Here is a 27,346-nt window from a genome sequence, read left to right as displayed (position 1 = left end):
CGCCGGAAGTTAGAACATGGACGCGTGGAATTGTAGTTTTCGCCCAATCACGTGGCGAGCTATATTCTTTTAGCACATGCGCATTACATACCACACTATCAACACAGAGGCCGAGGAGGCATAGTCACTAGTCGTTACTTATGAAACAAACGGGAAAGATTATTGTAATTTAATCAGATAAGGGAATACTTGTACTATTAGAGATATAACCGCAACGCCCAATCCGCCCGCGTTCGATTTCTGTTTTTTAACCTGGTAGTGTTTGTGTCCAGAATATGGCGACGGCAGACGATGCCCGCTACTACAACGGTGAGTGGTCCTGGTTTTGCCGTATTGCATCTACCAGTAAAATGGAGTTTTCCCCTCATTCCTTAGATGATGACGACGGTGTCCTCTTCCAGAGAGAGGTCTGGAGCAGTGGATGGCCGATCGCAGGTAAAAGAGGAAATGTGAACGAATTCGAAGAATCTGGAGAAGTCAATGCACGTAATGGCTAAGCCACCGTCCACTTACGCGCAAGTGTATTCTTGTGGTGTTGCGTCCGCTGTTTGCTTCATGTGGGAGCGTTTTTCTCGGGAGCACATTTGCAGACGTTAGTGGTGGCTTACTTTCTTTTGGGAATTGTTTAAAGGGTCTTTGGCGTTTAAACTGAAGTCTAAGGGTTTCGCTCAACGCTACAGGTAGGCGGTAAGTCGATGCAGGTTTAGCTTTTGTTACGTAAGGTCCGGGGGTTTGGAGTCGTTACTGCTTATGTGTTACTGTGTCCCACTGTTCAGAGGGTCTGTAAAGGCTTAGTGATGAGATCTGTAATGGCTGTTTTGAAATGCGGTTTAGTGGGAGTAAGGCATAGTAATGTCTTGTGTCCCTGAAAAGGCTCATGTGTCCCTGAAAAGAATGATGGCATTCATTTTTCTGTTGCCTGTGAAGTAGCAACATGTGTTCGACAACGTTATGTCAACGTTACATTCCTCCTGTGTCTGATGGGTCTGTGAGATGTGTTTGAATCAGTTGTTTCTCAGAGTGCAGGTGATTATGGGTGTGCTCTAATGCTATGTCTGGCTCTGAATGAAAGCTTTGGAGAGTGAAGCAGCACTGTACCGCTCCATGAGGTGCCCAGCATGTCCCAGGTTGCCCATTTAGTAATGATGTTTTATGCTTTTGGTCTGAGCGTGTCTCTCTCTGTGCCCTAGAACACGATGACAGGGTCGGGGGCCCTCAGTTCCGCAGCCGGAAAGGGCGGGGCCCTTTCAGGGGGCGCATGTACAGTGAGCAGCCCCTGCGGCAGCGACACCGCACGGGTCCTGGAGGGGGGGGGCCTGGGCCCCGGGCCCGGTTCGAGGATGAAGATGGCGATGTGGCGATGAACGATGGGAACTCCCAGGATGGAAGCACACAGCGCAGATTGTAAGGGCTGGCGGGTGCAATTTACCCACAATCCACTTCTTTTGGCCACCTTTCCCTCTGTTTTTGCGTCCTGGTGCTCTAACAATGTCCGTTTACCCCCCAGTAACCCGTACGGGCGGCCAAATCGAAGGGGGGATGGGCGCTTTGACCGTGAAAGAAGAGGAGGTGGTGGTGGAGGCAGCCGGATAGGAGGAGGAGGCGGCGGCCGCAAGAGCTGGTTCAAGATGACGGTGAGTGAGTGGGAGAGGGGCACACACTCTTTATGTTTGGGGCAGACAGATGTGTGCAGACATCCTCAGTATCAGGTTGTGGTTCAGGAGTCAGGATTTGTTTGCATAGAGGGTGCTGCACTGAATGTGTGACGGTAAGAGTATCCATCCTGTTCCACCCATCAGCTGGGTGCTTCAGTCGTTTCCACAAAGCACTGAAAAACATTTGTAACATATTCAAATGAAACATGGGAGGTTGGTTCAGGCCAGCTTCTTGGTTTGCAGTTACCTGGTGTGCATGCTAACAGTTCGCTTGCTGCATAAAGAAGTAGCATCACTTCATTTGGCTAGCTAACTTTGAAGTTCGTTTTTTATCTGTGGTTTTTAAAAAGGGCTTGCTATGAAGGAGATGAACATAATTTTATTGTGGGCCTGAACTGAAGACTGCTGTATTCTCTTTTTAGTTAAATACTGTAACAAATGCAAAAGTAGGAGGTTATTTTCCTGTTTTCAAAATAGATAGTTCAGTAACTGATCACTCAGTAGTGTACCGTACAGGTGGATATACCTTGTAGGTGGATTCTTCAACATAAATTGCCAAAAAATACATTTTCATCATCCTTTGTTTTACTCACAGTTGAAATTATGCATTAACACATTTAAGTACATTCAGCAAAATTACCTATCAATAAGAATTGCTAATGAAATGACCAGTTCTGTGGCAAAACTGCCATGCTAACCTAGAAAGATATTTTCTTGCTTGTATGGGTATGGAATGATCCTGAATTTTTTTTTTTTAGTTTTGAATTTACATTTAGTCATTTAGCAGACATCTCATCTTGTCCAGAGGGGCTTACAAGAATGAATTATATATTTCTGTGCAACAGATGAGGTGTGGTAGTCAGTCATGTAAACCATGTAATAGATTACAGCCTCTTTCTGCAAGTGTTAAAGTTATAATTCAACAGCACTGTGAAAATATGTTCTGGCTTCCATCAACATTACTGTTGAGTACCAGGCTATTTGTATATCCATTTGGCACTACAAAAACAAAATTAAATATTAGAATATTGTACATTTCGTCTGTATTTATGCACAGGTGTTTAGACAGAAGAAACACAAAATGTTAGAACACTCTGAATTATTACATATTTTGAGGTTCTAGTTTACTGTGGCCCTTTTGGCCTCTGGGTAAATGCAGCCTTCATTGTACCGAAGGTGTTACCTGTACAGTGTCAGGTGGTAGTTCTCTGTGCTGCTATGGTTTGGTGATGCGGTTTGACTGTTATTGGCACAGGATACCTCTTCCTGTCACTGCTTAAGATTTCTGATTCCCATGCAGGCCAGGTACAGACTTACTTTTTCATGTTGGTGGTTAGATGAAGTTGACCTGTTCGTGGATATTTATAAGCACGCGTGACATCTAGGGCTGCCCCCTAATAGTCGACCAAACGTTAGTCGATGAGAAGAGTCTTAGTCCACCAAGTTTTCATTGGTCAGTTAGTTGCAGGGAAAAAAACATCCCTCGAACTCCATTCGGGAGCTGCGCCTTGTCGTTAAAAAGTTATTACACTACACTACCAGTCAGAAGTTTTAGAACACCTCCATTTTTCCAGTTTTTATTGAAATTTACACTGTTTAATGTTTCAGTGTACTCTGAAATTAAAGCATAGACCAAAAAACAATTGGATATAAAAAATAAATCCTGGGATTCTGTTTAACACAGTTTAATCTAAATTTTTGAATCATCAAAGTAGCCACCTTTTGCAGATATAACAGCTGAACACACTCGTGGCATTCTTTCTACAATGGAAATGAAATATTGTTAAGAAAGTTCTTCCCAACACTGTTGTAGAAGTTCCTACAAATGTGTTGGAGAAAAGTCTAGAGACTGTGCTGGCCATTCCATGATTGGAAGCCTACCATCTTGTTCTTTCCTAGTTCTGACATAGCCTGGAGGTATGTTTTGGGTCATTATTTTGCTGTAGGATGAACCCCTGACCAAGTAGGTGTAAACCAGAGGGTATTGCATGGTGCTGCAAAATGCTTTGGTAGCCCTTTTGGTTCAGGGTGCCAGTCACTCTGTGCAAGTCGCCGACTCTGGATCCAGCAAAAGAGCCCCAGACCATCACGCTTCCTCTTCCATGTTTGACAGTTGGTGTCACACACTGAGGAACCACTTTCACCTACTCGACAGTGTACAAAAACCCTGCGTGCTGAACCGAAGATTTCAAATTTTGATTCATCGGTTCATAAGACCTTCTTTCAGTCTTCAGTAGTCCGCTACTGGTGCTTCATGGCCCAGACAAGCCTCTTTTTCTTATTTTGCCATTTTAGCAATGGCTTTCTTACTGCCACTTGACCTGTCAGACCTGCAGCTTGAAGTCTTCTCTTCACAGTTGAAACTGAGATTTGCTTATGTAGCAGAGCTGAAGTGATTAGCTCATGTGAGTCCTGCGTAAAGCCTTAGGTAGGGGGTAGCGGGTAGCCGAGAGGTTGCAGCGGCTACATCACTCCCCGAGACCTGGTTAAATAGCGTTGTTGCTGACAAGCTAGCGGCAATTTGCCTTTAGCTTAACTGGCAACGACGCTGGCCGTAAGGGGTTGGCAGCGAGCGGTAAGAACCTCGGTTCGAAACTCGCTTGCTCGCTGACCCACATATCATCGAATTAAACACAACACAAGATACCACCTTTTACACTTACTTCGACCACTGTTAAGCTGTGCTGGAAGCTGTTGTCCTGTGAGCTGCCTGTCATGCAAGCTGTTGAGTCTCAGAAACTGGTCTTCTGATTCTGTTGTGACTTTGGGTCTGCCAGACCTCTTCCTGTCAGAGGTTCTTCCAGTTTCCAAGTGCCTTTTGATGGTGTAGGAAATTGTACTCACAGACGCTTTGGCTTTCTTTGCAATTTCTCTAAAGGAAAGACCTACACTTTTAAGGGTTATAAAGGTCTGTCTGTCTTCCTTTGTTAATTGGCTTTTTCTCACCATTATGATAGCAATATACTACTTCCTGCAGTGCAATATTGTCCAAATAATGCTTCAGAGGATGTAGTAACACAGTTTGTTCTACCACTGCTTTTATACAGACAGAGGGTTTGTAAGTCATAGACAAAAGTCGGGACACCTGTAGGAATTGTTTGCATCAACGTTCAAGACTTAATTTACTTCCATTGCTGCAGAAAAGCTGTAAGTTGTTAACCCATTACTTGTTCCCTGAAAAAGGCCTTTACATCATTTACAAAATTTACATTATTTTTTCAGTTTTTGGTAAACTAAACTTTTTTTTTTTACCTCTGGCAGTTTACCACTTACATTTGTTCCCTTTCAGGTCATTCACTGGACTTGAACTGCTTAAATTTCAATAAAACTGGAAAAATGGGGGTGTTCAAAAACTTTTGACCGGTAATGTATGTCGGGTAGGAAATCATCCGAAGTGTGGGATCATTTCGAACGTGTAAAGGACAAGCCTAAGAAGGTGACATGCAAAAATTCGCCATTCGTCAACCTCAAACATGACTTATCATCTGAAACATGTAGGGGACAAAAGTAACACGGCGATTTTCTCCAAGCCCATAAAAGTCTGATATGCCTGACTGCGTCACTATGTACAGCATTCAACACCTACCAGAACCCCGAAAAATCGCGTGGATACATCATACTTTCGCGGAGTTATACCCGAGAAGCTATTTTTGATCACGGAAAGTAAATTCACTCAAGCGGTATTTTTTTTTTTAATGAAAAATTGTGTCTATTGTACTGTTACAATCGTCAAGACAATGACTCCTGACAGTTAAACCTGACTTGCTTCTGAACTGAGAAACTCTGACATGGCAAACTTCAGTTTGTAATAGTTGTCTCTTTCGTCCCTCTATAATAACAGCTATACGTATTATATTAATATCCCGAAGTCGTTCGCATTTGTACAAAATAGCGCCTGGTATTGATAGAACACACACGTGAGTTGTTGATCACAACGAAAATTAGTTTCTGTCTGTAACGTTATCTTTTAAAATTAGGTTTATCTGAAAAGGTTTACTTTCGTCCCAGCTCTCCCCTAGCGTTATCCATTTCGCACGTAACATGGTTCGTTATGTTTTCATTAGCGTTATTAAGCTTCTCATAGTTTTTTCAGTTTGCATTTGCTGTATATTTTAACGTTAACGTTTCCTCAAAGCTAAAATTAGCTAGAATTTTTCCAGTCTGTTCTAATCGCACCGGTTTTAGCATACGTGCTAAACGGCTAATCACACTGGTGTGACCGCACAAGCGAAAGGGTTATTCCACTATGCTCAATAATTAATGGCATAATTAACATTAACAAATTGCAAAGGTAAGGCTATATGCAGCTAAATACATATATATTTTTTATATGCGCTATTAGGCTTATCCAAGTGTTCGTGGGGACTGGGGAAGCTAAATTAGCCTACCTCACTTACTGCATGTTTACCTTCATGTTCTGTTTTATATTTATCATTTGTTTTCTAAGTTATTGTGTTGGTATTACAGGTTCATAAGTTGTATTATGTTATACTGTGTTGAAATAAATTAACAAAATGTTCAGTCTCCTTGCTGGTTGTTCTGACACATTCAGAATCATTACTGCTTTTGCTGTTAGCATCAACAGGCGGCTCACTTCATGCATGCCCTTGTAAAATTTATATTTTAAAGGCTCATTATTACGGTTTTGTATTTCTCTGTAGCGTAGTGTTAACAGTGTTACTTATAACATTCTTCGTCAGCCCTGGAACTCAAACCATTTTCTGATGCCCCAAAAATATATATATATTGAAATAATTAATGTCATAAATATGCGGCGACTAGTCGACTAATGGCTTGAACTAACGACTTCTAGTCGACTAGGAAAATCTTTGGTCGGGGGCAGCCCTAGTGACATCACTGAAACCCCATGGGCCTGTGCTGCAAGGCCAGATGTTTCAGGGTAAAGTAGGCTGCTGGAGGTCGGATATCTCTCTCATGCATTACTTTTTCCTGCAGATTCCCCATGGAAAGAAATACGACAAGAAATGGTTGCTGACCGCCCTGCAGAACCTGTGCTCTGTGCCCTTCACTCCCATACAGGTGAGTTGAGCAGACCGCCACCCACGCTGTACTGCTGCAGCGAGCCACGGGGTTTCCTGCTTACTCTCATCCAACTCCATCTCTCTGTAACCCCGCAGTATCACACGGAGGGCAACCGGGTGCAGTTCTTCATTGACGATGGCACAACCGCCAATGCCCTGAGCAAAGTGTCACGCAAGATCACTGACCCAGAGGGCTACAAGGTAGTGCTACCCACAATACAGAATGCCAGCTGAGCAGGAGCCCAAGTCAGGACACTGAATTAGAGTATCCTGTATGAATGTGAACTGGGGTTATGAGGGTAAATGTGGAGCAGTTTGTGGGGGAGGGGGGAGGATGGCTCCTTGGATAGCTGTGTGCGCGCGTATGTGCGTGCCTCTACAGACGGGAGACTTTTTCTACATGTGACGTTTGAATTAAAATGTTCTGTGACTCTGCCCCCTTGAGGTGACTGTGCTGATGAATCCCTGTCCGCCCCCTGCCTTCGTTCAGTCCGAGCTGAAACCGGACGATCTGGATCATCTAAAGGTGAGGGGGAGGGGGAGGGAGAGGGCCAGAAATATGAGGCCTTGGTAAGGTGGGAGAACTGGGCAAAGACTGTCAGAGCTGGACTGGTGGCTGCTAGGCAAGGGAGGAAGTAACTGAGCATCACGTAATGCTGTGTACACACTGTGTGATATAGGGTCAGATTCAGCTGAAATTTGGCCCTTGTTCCTGACTAGGTCTTATCTGGTTGTCCATGATTGATAATCCATGATTATTATTTATTATTTATTATTATTATTTCTTGTGCAAAAAGTGTGACAGGTGTTGCAGGTTTCACCAGTGGTGGAGTGCTAAATGTTAAAATCAGATGGCTATAGCCTGGATACAGAGTTCCTCAGTGGCTGGGAGCCAGCACTGAGTGGTATTTAGGCAGGTTGGTCATGGACCATGCCTCGGGCTAGAGACACAGACCAGTGCTGAGTGACATAGGGAGAGTCCGGACTCGCTGTTTTTAAGGCTCTACTTACTCCCACAGCAATCGCCATGTGATTGTGTTTGCGTAGCGCAACATGTTTATAGATGGTATTGTAGTATAGCATGTATTTAGATGGTGTATGATGTAGATGATATGGTATGGTATAGTTATATGTTGTTCTCCCTCACCCAGCAATGCATGTCGAAGCGGTTTGATGGCTCACAGCAAGCACTGGACTTGAACAGCATCCGGACAGACCCAGGTAAAGCATCTGCACCTGAGCTTCCCTTCCGGCCTCTCAAAGTAACATTATACTTTGTATATACTAGTATAGTAACTTTGATATACTTGATCCTGATTCCCAAGTAATATAACATGAAGGTGAAACAGTGCTGTAGCATTATGTAACATTGGTTCACTTTTAACTAGTTCAAAGGGGCTTAAACATTTCAGATTGATGTGATGCTTTACAGACTGGGGTTTAACCTCCCCAGTCTGTAAGGGCTTGGAAAGTTAAATCTGCAAAGAGCTTGTTGTACTAATTAATGCTGTACTAACTAATGCTGTGCTTGGAGAAAATCGCCATGTTACTTTTGTCCCATGTTACTTTTGTACTGGCTCTCCCCTACATGTTTCAGATGATAAGTCATGTTTGAGGTTGACGAATGGCGAATCTTTGCATGCAGAGTTTGCATGTCACCTTCTTGGGCTCGTCCTTTACACGCTCGAAATGACCCCACACTTCGGATGATTTCCTACCTGACATAGTCTAATAACTTTTTAACGACAAGGCGTGGCTCCTGAATGGAGTTTGAGGGTTGTTTTTTTTCTACGACTAACCGACCGATGAAAATTTGATCGACTAAGACTCTTCTCATCAACTCACGTTTGGTCGACTATTAGGGGGCAGCCCTAGAGTGCTTGATGATCATTAAGGTGCATTAAGCTAGCGAGCAATGCAAGATAACCTAGCTGTCTTCTATTGTGTCTAGCAGACTTGCTAGCAGCGTTGGTGTGATCAAAAATGCTTGCTGTGACGTGGCGCGAAATTTGATATAGCCTAAAAATACTGCCATAGTATTTATAGGTCATTTCGCCCAGCCCTAGTTCTAAACAAGCTTGAAGCTGTTTCTGAGCTCAGCCGTCTCTGTCCTCTCTCCCCTGTGTGTGCACCTTCTCCCCTGTCACCTCCCAGACCTGGTGTCTCAGAACATTGAAGTGATTCTCAACAGGAAGAGCTGCATGCAGGCTGTTGTCAGGATCATCGAGGAGAACATCCCAGGGGTGCGTACCAGGGTGTACCCGTAGAGGGGGAGCTCTGCATTTCCTGTGCCATTTCTGCCACGCACACACGCACAAACAGCCTGGTGTTCTCTAACCACCATCAAATTATTCCTATTGGATCAAAGCTGCTTCTGTCATGGATATAGAGGTCCTATTTACGTCTTTTGCCGTCATTAAGTTTTAACTGTGGAGAATGCACTGACACATCTCCAGTCTGCTGATACTGCGCAGAGGCTGTCACTGACACCCAGACGGTCATGATGTGAGACAGCTGCTGACATGAGGGTTACCCTGTTTACCAGCGAGTCACCGGCGAACCTATTACAACACTGGCTGACTGAGCTGAGGGACATGGTGCCTTGCGAAGCAGGTCACGTCACAGCAGTGATGGCACAGGCTTAACTTTCACTTTCAAGTGTGGCTTTTATTCAGGAGATCAAAATCTACCAATACCCTTGCCTTTTTTTGCTGTTGCATGTGTTTATTGCATTATTACATTATATATGTTTTGTGTTGGGGCCTTTTTGCCTTGTTAGGGCAGTATTTTCAGAACTCCATGGATGGTGAGAGTGTCTGTTGGTGGCTCTGGCTCATGCGAACGGCTTGCTCTGTTGTGAATTGGCCCTTTTTTCCCCCCTTGCAGCTGACATGCCTAAACTTGAGCAACAACAGGCTGTACAAGCTGGACGATGTGGCTGAGCTGGTTACCAAGGTGCCCAACTTGAAGACCCTTAACCTGTCCCACAATGAGGTGAGAGGAGCTGTGGGCAGGCCCGATTGTTCACCCCAAAATTTTCCCTGTGCCCCCTGCCCCCATGCTAATGGGCTCCCTGTCCTTCAAAGCTGACAGCAGGGGAGAGAGTTGGGCATTTTCATTTTATGGGCAGCATTGTGACGTAGTAGGGTACGGAGCAGGGCTAGTAACCGAAATGTTACTTGTTCAGTTCCCCAGGGGTGCTGCTGTTGTACCCTTGCGCAAGGTACTTAACCCACAATTGCCTCAGTAAATATCCAGCTGAATAAATAGATAAAATTGTAACCTGTGTAGGTTTCTCTGGACAAGAGCATCCGCTAAATGTCAATAATGCAATGCAATGTAATGCCATGTATTAAACACTGTCTTAAAGCTTTATCATGAATATTTGGCCACTTACTTATTTAGGTAATTTTTTAAAGGGAGGCACTTACTGCCAGCCCTCTACCCTGTGGTTATGCCTTCTCTGTTCCCTGCAGCTGAAGACAGAGCGTGAGCTGGACAAGGTGAAAGGGTTCAAGCTGGTGGAGCTGTGGCTGGACCGCAACCCGCTGTGTGACTATTTCAAGGACCAGGCCACCTACATCAGGTCAGTGTGCCTGCTGGCTTGTGTCCAGACCAGAACGAATGGGAAGGTCAGTGCGTGCCTGTGGGTGGGTGGGGGACACGAGGCTTCATACAATTTCGGATACCTACCTGAGGTGATGGTCGTACAGGTTTATGGTGCGACTCCAAAGCCGAGTTTGTTGATGATAGCCAAAGCGGGATTGCGTAGCTGAAACACTTGAAGCTTGGCCTGTGAGGAATGAATGTGTTTCTACCCCAGGAGCAAATGAAGATGGAGCAGTTCAGCAGGAAGAGAGGGTAGTATGAGTCACACCATCTGCTGTTACTACATCTACAGCCTGTTAAAAGCTGTTTTTACATCTGCCGGCTTAGTATGGAAGTTGCACTGAGCTGGTTTCTCACATCAGTGCACAGCTAAAACCCTGTGTTTGTGTCAGGGTGGGCCCAGCAGACTTTTAAAAAGTCAGAACGGTCTCTGCCACGTCTGCAGGCCAGTAGGGGTTCAGCCTTAGGAGTGTAAAACACTAAAGTACCCCTGTTCTACCAATAAAATGGAATACGTGTACTGAAAATGAAGCTCAGATTCCAGCAGCAGTGGAATGCTGTGGACTACTTTAAGGAGAGGGCTTGCATGGTATTATTTTAGGCACTTGGTATATCAGGCTGATATCTGTCACTTCTTTGGGCACAGGCATAGTCACCTGATACGTGTGTGTGTGTGTGTGTGTGTGTGTGTGTGTGTTTGTTTGTTTGTTTGTTTACACACACGAGTGGAGGTGCTGGGAGATCAGACATGGCTTCCGTTTTTACCTGATCCCATCTTCCAAACCCAGTTTTACCTCTGAAGTACTTTTGTGTAAAAGACAGGGGCATCTATTGTAGCTTTCCCATTGGCCAGCTCCCCATTGGTAGCCAGCCCTCAGCTGTAATACACCAGGAAGAAGTGTAGCACCACTGAAGTAGGACCATTATACCCTGTGTAATGTCTCCCTGTGAAACGGGGGGGGGGCGGCTCCTGTTCCTGTTAACTGTGTTCTTTTCCCAGGCCCAGAGAGGGGCATGTATCGCATGCTAGTGGAGTATGCCGTGCTGTTGAAACTGACTTCTCGTCAGCTACAGTTGCATTGTGGTGTGGAGAGCCTTTTGATTGCTTTAACTCTTCTTTTCAGTGCGTTTCGTTTCTGTGTTGACAGTGATTTGCGCAGTGTGATTCCCTCTGCTCTGTTACTTTGTGCAGTGAAGTTGGGCTTGCTACCCCCTCCAGTTACCCGTCACTACATTCTACACTTGAACAGGACAAAAAACTCAAAGCACTACTTGATGTTTGCTCATCTGTCTCAGTGTAGCATTGATAACTTGTTGGACATCGATACGTTGTGGACAAACTGTGGCAATAATGGCCAAACCACCTCTTTCTGGGAAGACCTCCAGAAATTTAAAAAGCTGCTATTTTCAACGTGAGACATTAAAACAACTTTCTTCAGGCATAAAAAGAACTTTCTTACAAGAAGACAATTTGAAAAGCTGGACGCACCACTACATAGCATCTTGTCTGTGTGAAATGCTGATTGGTTCATGACATCTTCTCCCCTCCCCACACATCTTTGGGCTTTGCAGTTGGCCAGTGAGGAAGACTGGTTAGCCAATGACGGGTAAGATCCCAACTTCAGTTACTGGGACAACCTAAGGCAGGCACAGTCGCGCAGCTGGCCACAGTGTTCAAAACACACAACAACACTGAAGATGACACCAGCCACTGCTTCCAGAAGCCCGGGCGCAGACAGGGAGAGGGGAAGTTATCACCAAGTGGCCACACACCACCCTTACAGCACAAACGCAACACAACACCTTTCAGACTACGCCAACATCTCCTCCTAAAGGAGAGATAAGTGCTCTCCAAGCCTAAGTATGAGCATGTGGAAAACCCTTGGGATGAAGAGTTAAACAGACAACAGCTGAAGTGAATCTGGTATTCACAGCTTGAGGTTGTGAATGGGGAAAATTCTGGGGGTCCCTGTTCTCTTTAGCATTTGAGGGAAAGTGAGCAGTTACACAAGGACTACACTCGGTAGCTTGAACGAGGTTTGAAAATCTCAGTAGGACTGCCCTGGCTGACCATCTTAAATTGCTTTTTAAACAGTGGACTGGGTTGTAGGTCCCTAAAAGAGTAAAACTGGGAAAAATATGCCAGGAAAAAATGAATTTCAGTTATTTTTGGAAAAAAATTTAGCCAGTTGCAGCCAACCCACCTTTTACGAGGATGCATGGGTCTAAAGTGGATGCATATCTCAATTACCATTGAAAACTCTTTTTTTAATCTTGAGAAATTGAACATGAGAAATTGAAACCTCAAATGAAACATTGCTAATGTTATTTCTGTTTCATGTCCAGTAATTGGTACTGCTGATGATGACAGATGGCATCTGTGTAAAGTTTGGGATGTGTGTGATCTAGAGTCAGAGCGAGTGATCTGGAGTTTGGCGCCAAGCTCAACTTCACTGCCGTCTCTGATTTTCCCTGCTCTCATGTAAACTCAAAACTTTTCCCCTCTTTGACTCACTGTGATCATTCCATGTGTTAAAAAGGCGAACTTGGAGAAGCTTGTGATTTCACACTGTTGTCTTCCTCTCCGATGCTGCTGTTTTGTCTTTGAACTGAATGTCTGCCAGCCATTGAGTCGCAAATGTGACACACCCTGTCTTTGGAAATTCCATGTGCATGGCTCCTGTCTGGTCTGCCTCCCCTGCAGCCTCATACCTGTCTGTGTGGGATATTGTGTTTGCACTGAGTTCAGACATTCACATAAAGGTGTATAAACTTCAGCAATAGTGTTTTTGGGGCATTATTGAGTGACAGGTGAGGAGCCCATCTCCTAAGGGCAGAGCCTGCCTGTGATTGGTGGAGATGCAGCCCAGGCCATGACCAGTTAAACTGCCCCCCCATCCTTCATCTCATGTCATGTTGATAATAAGACTGAGAGCTTCGCTGTACATGCACCTCACTCTCAGCTCCTGCCCTTTTGCAGATACTTACTTTGTCCTGTGGGTGGTTGTGAGTTCTGCCTCTGCAAAAAGTGTTTCATAAATGGCCTGGTGTGTGTGTTGTAGTCATTTCATAATGCCACAGTGTCTGCTGTAGATGTACCTCAAAGTTTCTTTGCGCAACATGGCTCTCTGGGCCCCCCTATACCCCAGCCCCCCCACATTGCTTGTCTTATCTTAAGTAGTGTCTACTCTTCCTGTGTGCTTTTGTGTGAGTGTGTACCTTTGTGTAAGCTGATTGAGTATGTACCTTGATGTGTATTGTGTGTGTGTGCTTGCCTTTGTGCATGTTTGCGCGTGTGTTTGTGTGTGTGAGAGCGCACACTGTTGTACGTGTGTATGCACACGGATGCATAACCCCCTTTGTCAGAAGCTGCGTGTTGCTCTGTTTCTGCGTGTGGGGTGGGCAGGTGAGTGACACGAGTGGGTAAGTAACATTTTGGATGTGGGGTTTATTTTTGGGGAAGGGGGCTGTAGTGTTGACAGAAAGATGATAGTGTTTATTAAACCAAATGTGTGGGAATTCCATCTCCTTTTGTAGCATTCCTCAAGGAATACTGTCTCCTGTCCTGTGGAAATAGAACTGTCTCCACAGCATAGGACGTCTGTATGTGACGTCTCTTGAGACAAGCTGGTAGAGTGCCACGTTTGTCTGTGGAACACATTCTGTTGCAAGGTTTTGTGTTTCTTAAAGAGATGTGGAACGTGTTGAAAGGGCAGAAATTGAAAGACAATAGGGCTTGGGGTTGCAATCCAAAAATTAGAACGTGCTGTACAGATTACCCTCAAGGTAAGTCTGACATTAAAGAGAAATTTCTACATGATGGTGAGTAGTCTTGTTAGGGGTAGTTTTTACATATTTTAAATTAAGATTTTTATTCTGTAATATTAATTTGACCGTTTCCCTAAATGATCGTCAATCTCTTTGAGCCCAATGGGGTCCATGCCCGACCTTTTTGGCTGATCATAATAGCGCATGTATAGGAATGAGTTTGAGGGCATGTCTGTTTGTCTCGGTGACCCTACAAAAGACACCAGTAACGTTGCTTTTTGTGTCTTTTCTCTCCTCATTGAACAGCGCTGTCAGAGAACGGTTCCCGCGGTTACTCAAACTGGTGAGATGACCCGTGTCGCCCTGATTCACATGGCTTTCATATACTCGGACCGCAGTGCTTTCTCCTTCTTGCCACCCTCCTTCACTCTAACTCTTCATCTTCTCCTTCCCTCCCTCCTCCTTGGGCTGTGTGTGCACTTCAGCCAAGTACGCTTCAGATTTTAACAATGCCTGTCAGTCAACATTTAAGTTAAATTTAAAATGATTTAAGTACCCATCCAATCAGCAGTTTTACTAATGAAAGTCATCTACAGTGGTATTTCATCTGCGAGAATGAACATCACAAGGTATAATTTAAACATAGCAAAATGCATTTGTCTCATCATTGGATGAAAAATAAGCCTCCACTATCCTGGTTTTTCTTCAAAATTTGGATTATTTTCTTACAGAAAACGTGTTAATATTACATATGTTCGTCTCAGTGAGACAAAACATGCAAATATTTCATGTCACCATCTCAGTGGGAGAAAATATGCTAATATTTACTATGGCCATTTCAGTGAGAGTTCCTGGCAAGCAGTAATTTCAGTTGGCTGAGAACTGCTGTCTCCTGAGTTGACATTCAGTAATGTTGAATCTCTAGCAAGCCTAGGTTGACATTAATCTCAAAGAAACATTACTGGGAACTATAACACAAATGTTTTGTGCAGCTGTCTGGTAAACTTGATAGCTGGCGTTTGCAAAGTAGTTGAATAACGTGGCTCCTTCAAAAATGTGCAAAATAATTTACATTTGCAATAGTTTACCAAGGTTAAAATATTCTGTCTCCTTAGTAAACAGACATAATTAGCTAGTTCATATCTCTGGGCTGATGTACTGATATAGAATAGTTAACTTCCTGGAAAGGGGACACAGTGATGAGAGAAACTGCTGTTTGACTGCTAGGTAGCTAGCTACCTCATTTCACCTGCAAATGTTGTATAGCATTCCATCTGGCTCAGTAACTGATAACACAGTAAAGCACAGAATCACACAATGCTGCAAGTGCACTAGGGTCTCTCAGCAGAACAGCTTTTGTGAGCTGTGTGATGGCTTCCACATTTACATCCACATTTGCCTTTGGTCCCCCTGCAGCCAACTCTTATTCAGGACAACTTACACAATGTGTATGATAATTCAACTGGCCAGCAGTACATGAACAGAAATGGTTCATAGAACAACAGTCACTGTGTGAAGGGGCATGACTTTTAAGAGCTTGAAAAACATTGTGGTGCTGTAATAGCAATCCCATGGTGCCCTTGTGGAGAGGAGTCGTGAGGTGGGGTGGGCTTGTGTTTTTTGCTGGGAGACAACCAGAGCAGAGGGTGTGAATGGGATGCGGGGTCTGTTGTGGTGTGGTATTTTTGTTACCCCACTGAGGAAGCACAGCTGAATTCAAAATGCTGACTGGGAAAGGGCAGTAAATGATGTGGTGATCTGCCTGGTTAGCTGTGATTAAGAAATATGTTAAAGGATGATAATGCTGACTCAGGGGTTTTTGCATTTGGGAGAAGGGGGTGGTTTGGAATTCGGCTCCATCATCTGTCCTAGAGTGCACTGCAAAAGGTTGCCAGTTTGATTCCGCAATGACGCTCTTTGGCAGATGCAGTAATAAGAGCATCTGCTAAGCAACTCTAAGGGCATACTCACACTAGGCCTTGTACCTCTTCCGAGTACGATTGTCCCCTATCCCCACTCCCCCGCCGGCCTGCACTCACATTGCGCTTAACGTTCCGGGCCCGAGCACACTTACGTCATCACGATGTGATTTTTTGTGTTGAAGAAAAACGTTCACATACAGCACAATGGAGGGCATGATTGTACTTACTTTGTAGCTTATTTGGAGTCGTTTTGGGCGCAGTGACACAGGGCCCTCTCACATGCCTTATAAATTTATCAATCATGCAACGCAGCGATTTTCAGTTAATCGTGCTGCACGTATAAAGCTGATGTTTCAGTCATTATGCTAAGGGACAAACCAATATTTTGTGACAGATTACAGTAGCCTAATCACAATAATGTTAGCTGATGTTAACCAGTTAGGCCTACTTCTTGTGTGTGCGCTACTGTCATCATTAACAACAAACATCTTCTGTTACTACTTGGATAGTACACTGTAGCGAAGGGCAAGAGCAGTGACCCCACCCAGCCTCGAACCCGGGTCTATGGGGTACCAACCACGCCACTTTGACCACGACGCCAAAGAGCCAGGCTTGTTGGTATGGCAGTCAGAGTGCATACTCCGTCACATACACTTTAAAATATTTGGGTTAATAACGGGTCTGGTTCTCAACTTATTGATGAACGTGAAGTGGAGCCGGCAAGTAAAGCTCCAAATTCCTCCCTCAACGTCAGCTGCCTCCGTAAAAGTCTTCTTATACATGTAGCACGATTAACTGAAAATGGCTGCGTTGCATAATCAATGCTAACTGGCTGGGGAGCTAACGTTAGCTATCTAGCGATAGATTTTACAAATATAGCTTGTTAGCTAACAGGCTACCTGTCTGAATGATTGTTCAAGACTAGCTGCTTTGTTTGTTGCATCATTTGTGATATTCTGACTAAGCTCCTTTTTATTTCGCTTGCTAGTAATCAAGCTAATGTGAGGATCCACAGAATTATTTTTAGGTATAGATCTACAGAACTAACCAATCAAAGATCATTTTGGAGGTAGCCAGGTTGTTATATTTAAGGAAGTCAGCTAACTAATCAAATGATGGTTTAAAGCAGCGGTCCCCATCAGCGGGCCGTGGACCGGTACCGGGCCACAGCACATTCGCTACCAGGCACACGGAAAGGATAAATAAATTATTTCTTAATTTCTTTAATCGGTAAAAGAAAATGTTAAAATAATAATATATACAATTGTAGGCTATTCGTGCAGTAATTACATTGAACTTGGTGCAGTCTATTGGTCCTTCTCGCACCACTCTGATATCTCACACCCACAAGAGTTAACAGATTTTGAACTTGAGTAATGCGCGTGCCACGAGTTCATCACTTACTGTACGGTCTGCTTGAGCTGTGTTGCCAACTTTGTAGCTACTAGTTAGCTAGCTGACATGATTTTAAAAAAGTCGTTAAAATCAAAGCTGAATATCCAGAGGAAAGCACAAAAGCACTGAAAAAGTTGCTTCCATTTCCAACATCCTATATTTGCGAAGCAGGGTTTTCCGCAATGACCGCATCAAAAATGAAATTTACCGAGTAGACTGGACATAAGGAACACACATCGGGTTGCAATGTTTTTAGGAGGCCTATATGGTCATTGAGAGAAATATGCACTTAACGTTTATAATAATATCATCACGTTAGACCTACTTAAACTAAAATGTTATGAAAAAGCGGGCATACTAAACTTATAGTCGTAATCGATACCCCCCCCCCCCCCTTGCTGGTTTAAAGGATTTATTATGACTGGGCGTGTAACTAACAGATATCCAGCTAACTGTTGCTAGCGATCATACTGATGCGTACTGTGCCCGAGTTCAACTGAACCATGTCCGAGTCCACCTCTTCTAGCGGGTCCAGTCACAGTTCAGCGTACAGAGCAATCACACTAGTCAAACGAACTGGACTTTGGGGGTCAAACGTGCTTGGCCCTGGTACGGATCACCTGGCGTGAGTACACCCTAACACAAGGCAATGCAAGGTGGCTGAGATCCTGCCTGCTTCTCAGAAGCCAGGCACTGAAGCAGATGAAGAGGCAATCAATATAGAGTCCTGAAAGACAGACTGAAAATGTTCATTTTACCTGCAACACAGCAAGGGGAGCCATGATCTCTGATTGGTGGCTACCCAGCTCACTTTGTATCAAGAATGTCAATTTGCAAGGGCTGAATTTGTATGGATTGTGAGTAACAGGTGTGACAAGCATGATAGACATCACAGACAACATGTTTTGATTAGTTTTAAGTGAGGAAACATGATCAATGTAAACCTAATTAAACTTGCAGCAGCAGTGAGCTGTTAGGAGCGCAGCAGATGGAAGGATGGTTTACCTTCTGCTCTCTCCTTTCTGTGAGGCCTCAAGCCATTTCTCCCCAAAATTTTTCTTTCTCTAGGATGGTCATGACCTCCCTCCACCAATTGGATTTGATGTGGAAGCGCCCACAACACTCCCTGCTTGCAAGGTAACTTGAACGTAGCTTAACGGTGTCCGCTGCTCTATGACTTTAAGGGTTAAATGTGCGTGAGTAGTGTGACTGAAATGTGTCATTCTGTCCTCTGTTTCAGGGCAGTTACTTTGTGTCAGATGAGATCAAAAGTCTCATTCTGCGGTTCCTACAGCAGTAAGTTTCCTTTGTGTGCTTTCTCAGTGCCGGCTGCTCCCAGTCCACATATGCCATGGAGATGTCTGCCAACAATAAGATTAGGCGAAGTTGACTAACTGTCTATGAGTAGGTGCTGAAGGGAGTCGCTGAATTCAGAGAGGTGCTCGCCAGTGACAGACTAATCAGAGTGTCTTGATCACACTATTGATAATCAGTTAACCTGAGGTGTGTGAAGGAGCGATACCGTAGGTCGGTCCTTCCTGCTGTCACTTTACAATCAGACTTGTCAATCAACACTGCTCCCAGTGGACCACTCACATCAAAATATTACTGTTTTAATGTCTACTAAACTGTGTACTTTTATTTATTTACTATTTATTCTTGTTTGAACACTTACTAGATTTTGTTCTTTTTTTCTACTGTTGCGCTATCCCCTATGCTGCTGTTAACACTGCAAATTTCCCTGCTGTGGGACCAATAAAGGATTATCTTATCTTAACTTATCTTAAGAGAACAGTCTCAAAGGAGGTCCGTGGCGGGTAAAGAAGGCTCTTGTTTTAACACCGTTGCTATTAATACATCAAAAAAAGCTCTGAAGTCTTCATCAGCTGTGTGGACCTGCTGTGTTCCAACTGTGCCCATGTATCTCAGCGGGGTAGCTTGCCCCCATCACTAAAGCCTCCTACGCTCATAGCAGAGAGAGATGGTCATTGACTGTTTGAAGTGGGCCAGCTGTTTCTGCCTACTTAAAGTGCCTCTGTTTGTGTTGGTGGTATTTGACAGGAAGTGAATGAAATTAACCTGTGTACTCCAAGCACACTGACAAACTCATGTCCTGCATCTGTCCATTGTGTGTTTTAGCCATTATAGCTCTCTGTTCCTGTAATTATAGAGATGTGAACACCCAGAAAATGCTGCTTGCCTAGATGTTAACTTTCAGTGGGAAATCTGGTGAGAAAATTAAGGTTGTGCTGGGATTGTCTCGGTGTCACATGAACATTGCCTCTTTTAGTGTTTCTCTACATGATTGTATACATATTTTTGTGTTAGCATTTTTAGCATCAGCCGAATTCCAGCCAGTGACTGCCCAGCTTTAGGCTCTGTTTGAGCACTTTTGGTCTGATGCTAGAGGTAATGTATTCTTTGACAGTCCTGTTGTGGTCAGGCTGCTCGGTCCTGGGCGGTTGTGTGTGTGACTCTGCTCTTCCCCTCTCTTTTAGATATTACAGTGTTTATGACTCTGGGGACCGGCAGCCACTGTTAGATGCCTACCATGATGGAGCCTCATTCTCCCTCAGCATACCTTTCTCTGGGCAGAATCCCTCTAGGTGCGCAAGCCCCTACTACCTCTGTCTCTCTCTCTCTCTCTCTCGCTGGTGTACACACTGTAATGTCTCTTTCTCTCTCATAGGTGCAGTCTGGGCGAGTATCACAAGGACAGCCGGAACGTCAAGAAGCTCAAAGACCCCAGTGAGTCACTTATTCAGAAAGATGATCTGTTAGGGATAGTTTTACTACACCTGAAAGAATTGGCTACTGTGACTTCTCTGCTCTTTCTAAATAGTATTATATTACCATGAGCAGCTATGTTAGTTGTATGATTGTGCATCAGGGTTGAAAGATCTTTAAAAATCAACAAAAAATCTCTTAAGATCTACAGAGTTGCTTTAGTTTAATAGACAAACAGATTTGTCAGTAAGTGGGGGGAATCATATGCTAAATAGAGGCGTAATGTTGGCTTTTAATCCCATCAGTCAATGCTAAATTAGGGAAACTATAGAGTCAGTGAGGCCTAAATCTGGTAACTTGATTTAGGTTTTCCTTGTTGACTGGGGATCTGTATAATGCATCCCTGTCTTCCCTGTCCCTGTAGCCACCCGGTTCCGCTTACTGAAACACACGCGCTTGAACGTGGTGGCCTTCCTCAATGAGCTGCCTAAGACCCAACATGACATTGCTTGCTTCAATATCGACGTCAACACCTACACTGTGAGCGCTCGTCTGTGTGCACCACCTGAACCATGAATGAATGGATACCTTTAGTGTCTACAGCATTACTGTTAAGGCTTTGAAATGCATATAAGTTTGTAATGCTCATATTGTAATGCTTGTACAGCTTATTTTGCCTTGGTCGCTGACTTGCTAACCACACTGTCTCCCCTTTTGCAGAACACGTTACTGTCCTTCACAGTTAGTGGAGTGTTCAAAGAAGGTGAGAATTGATGTTTGCTTAAACTGGTGTGATTAAGAAAAAACTACACAACTGTGGCGCAAAATCATAAATGTATAGCTTGTTGAAATGGTGCTTTCTTACCATTCAGGCTAGCATTGTAGGCTTGTTTTCACCGATAGTGCTGTAGCTGTGTTTAAGTTGCTCCTCTCTTGCAGTTGACGGTAAATCCCGAGATTCTGTCAGAGCATTTTCTCGGGTCTTTGTGGCTGTGCCCGCAGGGAACGCAGGGTAGGTATGCTCTGATGCTCTGATCAATTTGCATAAAACAAAAACAATAATTCACTGTTTTTTTTCCACTGGCCCTTGATGTATGTATATTTATAGCTAAATAAGTTCACAGTCTAGAAGTATGTGCACCATTAATTATTGGGTGTTTTGTTCATAATAAAAATTCTGTAAAAAATTCTCACGCTGCTTTGGTGCTGTCGAATTGCTTTGTTTGCAGTGGGCAAATGCAATTTCCCAGTGTGGTCAGTTTCTGTCTCTTACCTCTCCCACCATCTTGCCTCAACAAGAAACAAGAAGTTTCCCACAGGAAAGCCATGTGCATGTTCAGGGAGCTCCAGCATGTAGCTCCGCCCACTGAAAGGGCCCTCCCCCTTCCATCTCACCCTCTTCTACAGCCTGTGTATAGTGAACGATGAGCTGTTTGTGCGGAACGCTACAACAGAGGAGATCCGACGCGCCTTTGTGGCCCCCGCCCCCACCCCCTCCAGCAGCCCCGTGCCCACGCTCTCCTCGTCCCAGCAGGAGATGCTCAGCGCCTTCTCCCTCAAGTCTGGCATGAACCTGGAGTGGTCTCAGAAGTGAGTGAAGGAGCGAGCCGGGAGAAGTTCTCGAACACAGGAGAAGTGGGATGGTTTGCTGGGGTGGGAAAGATGGGGTGAAATGGGGAGGGAGGAGGTCTTTTGTATTTTGGACTTTGTGTGAATTGTGCACTTTCTCTCCTGGAGAAAGGCCCATGGCATAACATTGAAAAATTAACTCTTAACTCAAGACTTTAACAAGACTTTGCATGGATAGTTACCCGTATAATAGCTAATGTACCCTGACACAGTTGTAAAGGTGACTACATGTTGTTGGTCCTATTGCCCAATCAGGGCAGAGCTGGTGCAATGAGTGGTGCAGTCCATCAGTACAGCCATGTCCATCTCCTTTGCTGCTGATTCGAATGGAGATGTTTATTCCTCTTTTGTTTTTCACCATAAGTCTGCATAGCAATTTTAAGCACTATTTTAAAAGCTAACCCAATGCTGTTGTGCAACCACTAGTCATAAGAACAACAGTTCAAAATACTTCCGTGGGAGCACAGTCTGTGAGTAAAACCTTAGCTTCCAGTTGTGATTATATGCAGCTGTTCTAATGCTTAGAAATGTTATTTCAAGTCAGATGAAATATGTTTCTACGTTCACTTCCAGAAGGTGCAGACAGATGTCTGAAAGCCATGTTGTCATTGTGGTGGGCTAAAATAACCACAAGATATTAAATATTTGTGATGTTTTTAAATGAAGCAGGGTCATTTTTGGTGCATTCTTCTTAAGGAAAGCCTTGTGATGAAGAGTGCATATATCTCTGTTCCAGGTGTCTGCAGGACAACGAGTGGGATTTCAACAGAGCTGCCCTCATCTTCACACAGCTGAAGGTGAGGATCCACGTGAACCTGTAGGATTTCGCACCTCTCGTTTCACTTCAGTCTCACTGGGTCCAACCTGGGGCCATTCTGAGAAAAGCACATCTGTCCAGCTGGGAGGCTTAGGGCTGCCAGGTCTCTCCTCAGCGACACTGGCACTTTGTTCAGGCCTGTTCTTCCGGTGGAAGCATCGGACTTGGTGACTCTCTGAGGCATCTCGCTTCATGCCATTCCCAAGGTGCTGAGCTTACTTGTCGTCACTTTAAGATACTGCTCATGCGTAAAGATCAGGTGACTCAAAAAGCAACGCCCGGAAGAGGAGTGGTCAGCTCAGTGGTCAGCTCACGATTGGCAACAGCCTGGATGCCCACTGTGATAAATAAGAATGGTCTCTTCAGCAGGGCTATATACACCGATGAGCCAAAACATTATGACCACTCACAGGTGAACTGAATAACATTGATCATCTGCAAACAAGGGCACATGTCAGGGTCTGGGTAGATCAGATGGTAAGCGAACAGTCAGTTCTCGTATTCAACGTGTTGGATGCAGGAGTAAAGACCTGAGCGACTTTGACAAGGGCCAAATTAGTTATGGCCAGATGACTGGGTCAGAGCATCTTTGAAACAGCAAGGCTTGTGGGGTGCTCCCAGTGAGCAGTGGTGAGTACCTACCGACAGTGGTCCAAGGAGGGGCAAAACACAAACCGGCGACAGGGTGTCGGGCGCCCAATGCTCATCAATGCGTGAGGGCAACAAAGGCTTTCCTGTTTGGTCCGAACCAACAGAAGGTCTAATGTGGCACAAATCACAGAAAATTTTAATGATGGTTATGGGAGGAATGTGTCGCAACACACAGTGTGTTGTACCCTGCTGTGTAGCCGCAGACCGGTCAGCGTGCCCACGATGACCCCTGTCCACCGCCGAAAGCACCTACAATGGGCACGCGGACGTTGGAACTGGACCTTGGAGCAGTGGAGGAAGGTCACCTGGTCCGATGAGTCCAGTTGTCATTTAGATCACGTGAATGGCCATGTATGTGTGCGCCGTTTACCTGGGGAACTGATGGCACCAGGATGCACTGTGGGGAGACGACAAGCCGGTGGAGGGAGGGTGATGCTCTGGGCAATGTTCTGCTGGGAAACCCTGGGTCCGGCCATTCATGTGGACGTCAGTTTGATATGTGCCACCTACTTAAACATTGCAGACCAGGTACACCCCTTCATTGCAATGGTATTCCCTGATGGCAGTGGCCTCTTTCAGCAGGGTAATGCGCCCTGCCACACTGCACACATTGTTCGGGAATAGTTTGAGGAACATGATGAAGTGTTCGAGGTGTTGCCTTGGCCTCCAAATTCTCCAGATCTCAGTCTGATTGAACATCTGTGGTATGTGCTGGACCGACAAGTCTGATCCACTGCGGCTCCACCTCGCAACTTACAGGACTTGAAGGATCTGCTGCTCATGTTTTGGTGCCAGATACCACAGGACACCTTCAAGGGTCTTGTAGAGTCCATGCCTCCGCAGATCAGCGCTTTTTTGGCGGTACATGGAGGACCAGCAAAAAATAATAGTTTTTGGATAGTTTGCATTTTCAATTCCAAAGATGATCTTCCCTCATTGGCAAACTGAAAACTTAACAGTACTGTTCTCACAATTTGTCTCAGATTCCAAATTTAAAATATATTAAAATAAGATTTAAGATTTTTGTGATTCATTCCCTTTTTTATTCATGTCCTTTGTAATTATTAAGGCTAACCTTGCTCAGGTGCTGTTGTCTTCTAAACCCATCCAATTTGTTCATGGTCTCTACCTGTGTAGGAAATGAGTGGATCACCTGTTTTGAATTACTTCATGGGCATAAATACCTTCCTTTTCTATAAGGTCAAACAGTGTAGTTGGATTTCCATTGAACAAACCAAAATGAAGAGAAAAGAGCATTCAAAACAAGTGATGGATATAATTGTGGAAAAGCACAAATCTGGGGAAGGATACAAGAACATTTCAAAGGCACTGAACATACTTTGGGGAAAAAAAAACAAAAAAAGCATGTTTGCCCTTCACTTGGAAGATACTACAAAGATATGGCAGAAGGTCTTGAGGTCTGATGAGACTGAAGTGGAACTTTTTGCCTCAAACACTACACAGTGTGTTTGTGGTGTAAAGCTATCACTGCACATCAGCCAGGAAACACCACCCCCATAGTGAAATACACTGCTGGTAGCATCGTGTTATGGGGGTGCTTTTCAGCAGCAAGGACTGGCAGTCTGGTCAAGATTGATGGGAAGTTCAGGGCTGCACAATACATGGAGATTCTGGATAAAAAACTTAGTCCCCTCTGCCAGAAAGTGTAAACTAGGGAGGAAGTTTGTGTTTCAGCAGGACAACAACCCAAAGCACACTACCAGAGCAACACTGGATTGGCTTAAAATGAAGAAAATTGACATCCTGAGTGGCCCAGTCAGAGTCTGGACCTTAACCCCATCAAACATCTTTGGAAAGACCTAAAAATTGCTGTCCACTGCTACTCCCCAACTAACCTGGTACAGCTTGAGCAATTTTGCAAGGAGGAATGGCCTAATATTGCTTCATCATGTTGTGCAGAATTAAGAGAGACTTATCCAGAAAGACTGATGACTGTAATAGCTGCGAAAGGTGGTTCAATCAAGTACTTAAGAATATATATATTATAAATATATATATATATATATAATATATATAAAAAAATATGATGAGTAGTGTCAGTGTTTCTCATTTTACTCGCCCTAACCATGTCTCGCCATCTCTCTCTAGGCTCAAGGGAAAATCCCAGATGTTGCCTTCATAAAGTGAAGACCGTATAAGAAGAGCTGTAAATTAGTGACCAGATCTTTGCTGTGAATAAAGTAAAAGCAACGTGTTTTATATGGATTTTTTCCCCTTGTTTTTTGTTTGTTTTTCTGTTTTACAAATTCAGATCAGAGACAAACTGAAGACTCACTACAAGCGCAGAGCTTTATTTGTTTTTGGATGAAATACTTGCATAATTAATGTTTCTACAATTAAAGTGTTAGTTATTTGAATTTCAGACTGGTGTCTAGTTGACTCTTGCGTGTTTGTGTGTAGTTTTAATTTTGTACTGTATTGTTTTTGCATCAATAAATTGTGAAACACTGTGGATATTCAGCATCTATATTTAAGATCTCAAGACTTGGTTTGTTTTATTCAAAATACAAATATGTTTAAATCCAAAAAGTACTGTACATATTAATATATATTAATATTCATAGCATTTACTGACATGAAAAGGGGTATAGTAGCTTTCACATATGGTCATAAGACACTATGTTACCCCTGAGTAAGATAATGAACTTGAATCGCTTATAAAATTACAACAGGATATTTTATTTATGTAAATACAAGTACCCTGGAATTGTGTTTTAGTTATAATCTGACATATCACCCAGAAAATGTTATGATCATTGGGGGCCAAGCAGCGAAGCTGCGTAGGCACCCATTGTGTTTCTACCTTTTATTATTATTCGTCTTTTTCTTCTTCTTCTGGCTAGGGTGTCTATGGCAGGCCCTAGAACCGTATGGTAAAAAGTTTTCAACTTTGGCACACTGATTGGGGATGGTCCCATGATTCTTTTTACCAAGTTTGATGTCAGCGCCTTGAACGCTTTAGCGCCACCAAGGGTCAAAGTTAACAGTACATTTATGCACATAACTTTTGAACCATATGCCCGATTTTCAAAAATGAGGTACTGTTGGATTCCTTGGATCAAGCCGAGTTTAACGCATGAAGTCAATTTCTGCCATGTTGGATTTTATGAAAAGTAAAAAATTTTCACAGGCCACAAATTTTGTCCAATTTTCACCAAAATTGTTAGTTGATCTTCAGACCAAGCCTCAAAAAAGTTAGCATATGGATTTCTGATTTTCAAAACCATTTGTCTGTTACAGCCAAACAAAATCAGCAGTGGAGCCGCCAAACAGGAAGTGAGATCTTATCTCAGCAACTGTTTGATATGTTGACACTAAACTTGGTACATGGACTCAAGACATCTTCCTGAGGTTGTGCTAAAAAAGTTTTGTCATTTGACCACTGGGGGGTGCTGTAATAAGTAAAAATTTGTCTCTGCTAATAACTGTTGATGTATTTCGCTTGAAAAACCTGATTCTTATGTATGCTGATAGCTTGCTTAATCCCAAAGCTGACATATGACAACCTGTTATCTCAATTGATGTGGCTGCCATGTTGAACTTGATCAAAATGAAAAATCAATCTTCAAACCTGGCACAGATCATCTTCAGACCAACCTTCAAAAAAGTTCTCTGATGCATTTTTGATTTTCAAAAACATTCATCCATTACATCCAAATCAAAGGCAAATGACCCAAACAGGACATGAGCTCATATCTCAGTTAACCCAATCTTTGGTCAGTCGACATAAAACTTGCTATCAGTGTTTACAGCCATGCTTTTAACATGATCAGATGAAGTTGCCATGGCGACTCTGCCCTGCTGGACTGCTTGGCCCCCTCACCGCTGCTTGCAGCTATATTTACCTTTACATTACGTTCACATTTATTGATTTGGCAGACACTTTTATCCAAAGCAACTTACAAGCAAGGCAGAGTACTACACAAGCAAAACCCATATCTGGAGTCACAATATCAGTAGTGCTGTATGACCAAGTTTCAATAATTGGCCAGACAAGGTACAAGCCAGCTGGTAAAGTCACAAGTGCATTAAACCATTATTTTTTTTGTAGGAAAACAAGAGTTTAGGACAGAAGAAATTGCTTTAGGTTCATTATTATCATTGCTACCA

General features: G+C 43.8%; 1 protein-coding gene across 1 annotated transcript; it reads left to right on the top strand.

Moving 5' to 3' along the window:
• The first annotated feature begins 89 nt into the window (after positions 1–89).
• On the top strand, positions 90–25,575 carry zgc:153681 (uncharacterized protein LOC751719 homolog). Its single transcript, XM_036547801.1, has 21 exons — positions 90–309; positions 1,191–1,404; positions 1,508–1,634; positions 6,612–6,695; positions 6,794–6,898; positions 7,143–7,223; positions 7,849–7,918; positions 8,852–8,940; positions 9,584–9,691; positions 10,174–10,283; positions 14,381–14,417; positions 18,460–18,528; positions 18,632–18,687; positions 19,890–19,997; positions 20,081–20,139; positions 20,543–20,658; positions 20,839–20,881; positions 21,058–21,130; positions 21,526–21,708; positions 22,484–22,544; positions 25,325–25,575. Exons 1-21 carry the CDS (start codon positions 276–278, stop codon positions 25,361–25,363), a joined length of 1,866 nt encoding a protein of 621 aa, XP_036403694.1. The 5' UTR covers positions 90–275; the 3' UTR covers positions 25,364–25,575.
• The last annotated feature ends 1,771 nt before the right edge of the window (positions 25,576–27,346 follow it).

Source organism: Megalops cyprinoides, chromosome 16 (genome assembly GCF_013368585.1).
Source record: "Megalops cyprinoides isolate fMegCyp1 chromosome 16, fMegCyp1.pri, whole genome shotgun sequence".
Taxonomy (NCBI): domain Eukaryota; kingdom Metazoa; phylum Chordata; class Actinopteri; order Elopiformes; family Megalopidae; genus Megalops; species Megalops cyprinoides.
Note: the sequence above shows the minus strand (reverse complement) of the source record. Positions and strands in the feature narration are given on the sequence as shown.

Coding starts and splice junctions, on each gene's coding strand:
- zgc:153681 (XM_036547801.1), top strand. CDS start 276: ATGGCGACGGCAGACGATGCCCGCTACTACAACG. Junction 21,131..21,525: donor GTGCCCGCAGGGAACGCAGG/GTAGGTATGCTC, acceptor CCTCTTCTACAG/CCTGTGTATAGTGAACGATG. Junction 22,545..25,324: donor TCATCTTCACACAGCTGAAG/GTGAGGATCCAC, acceptor ATCTCTCTCTAG/GCTCAAGGGAAAATCCCAGA.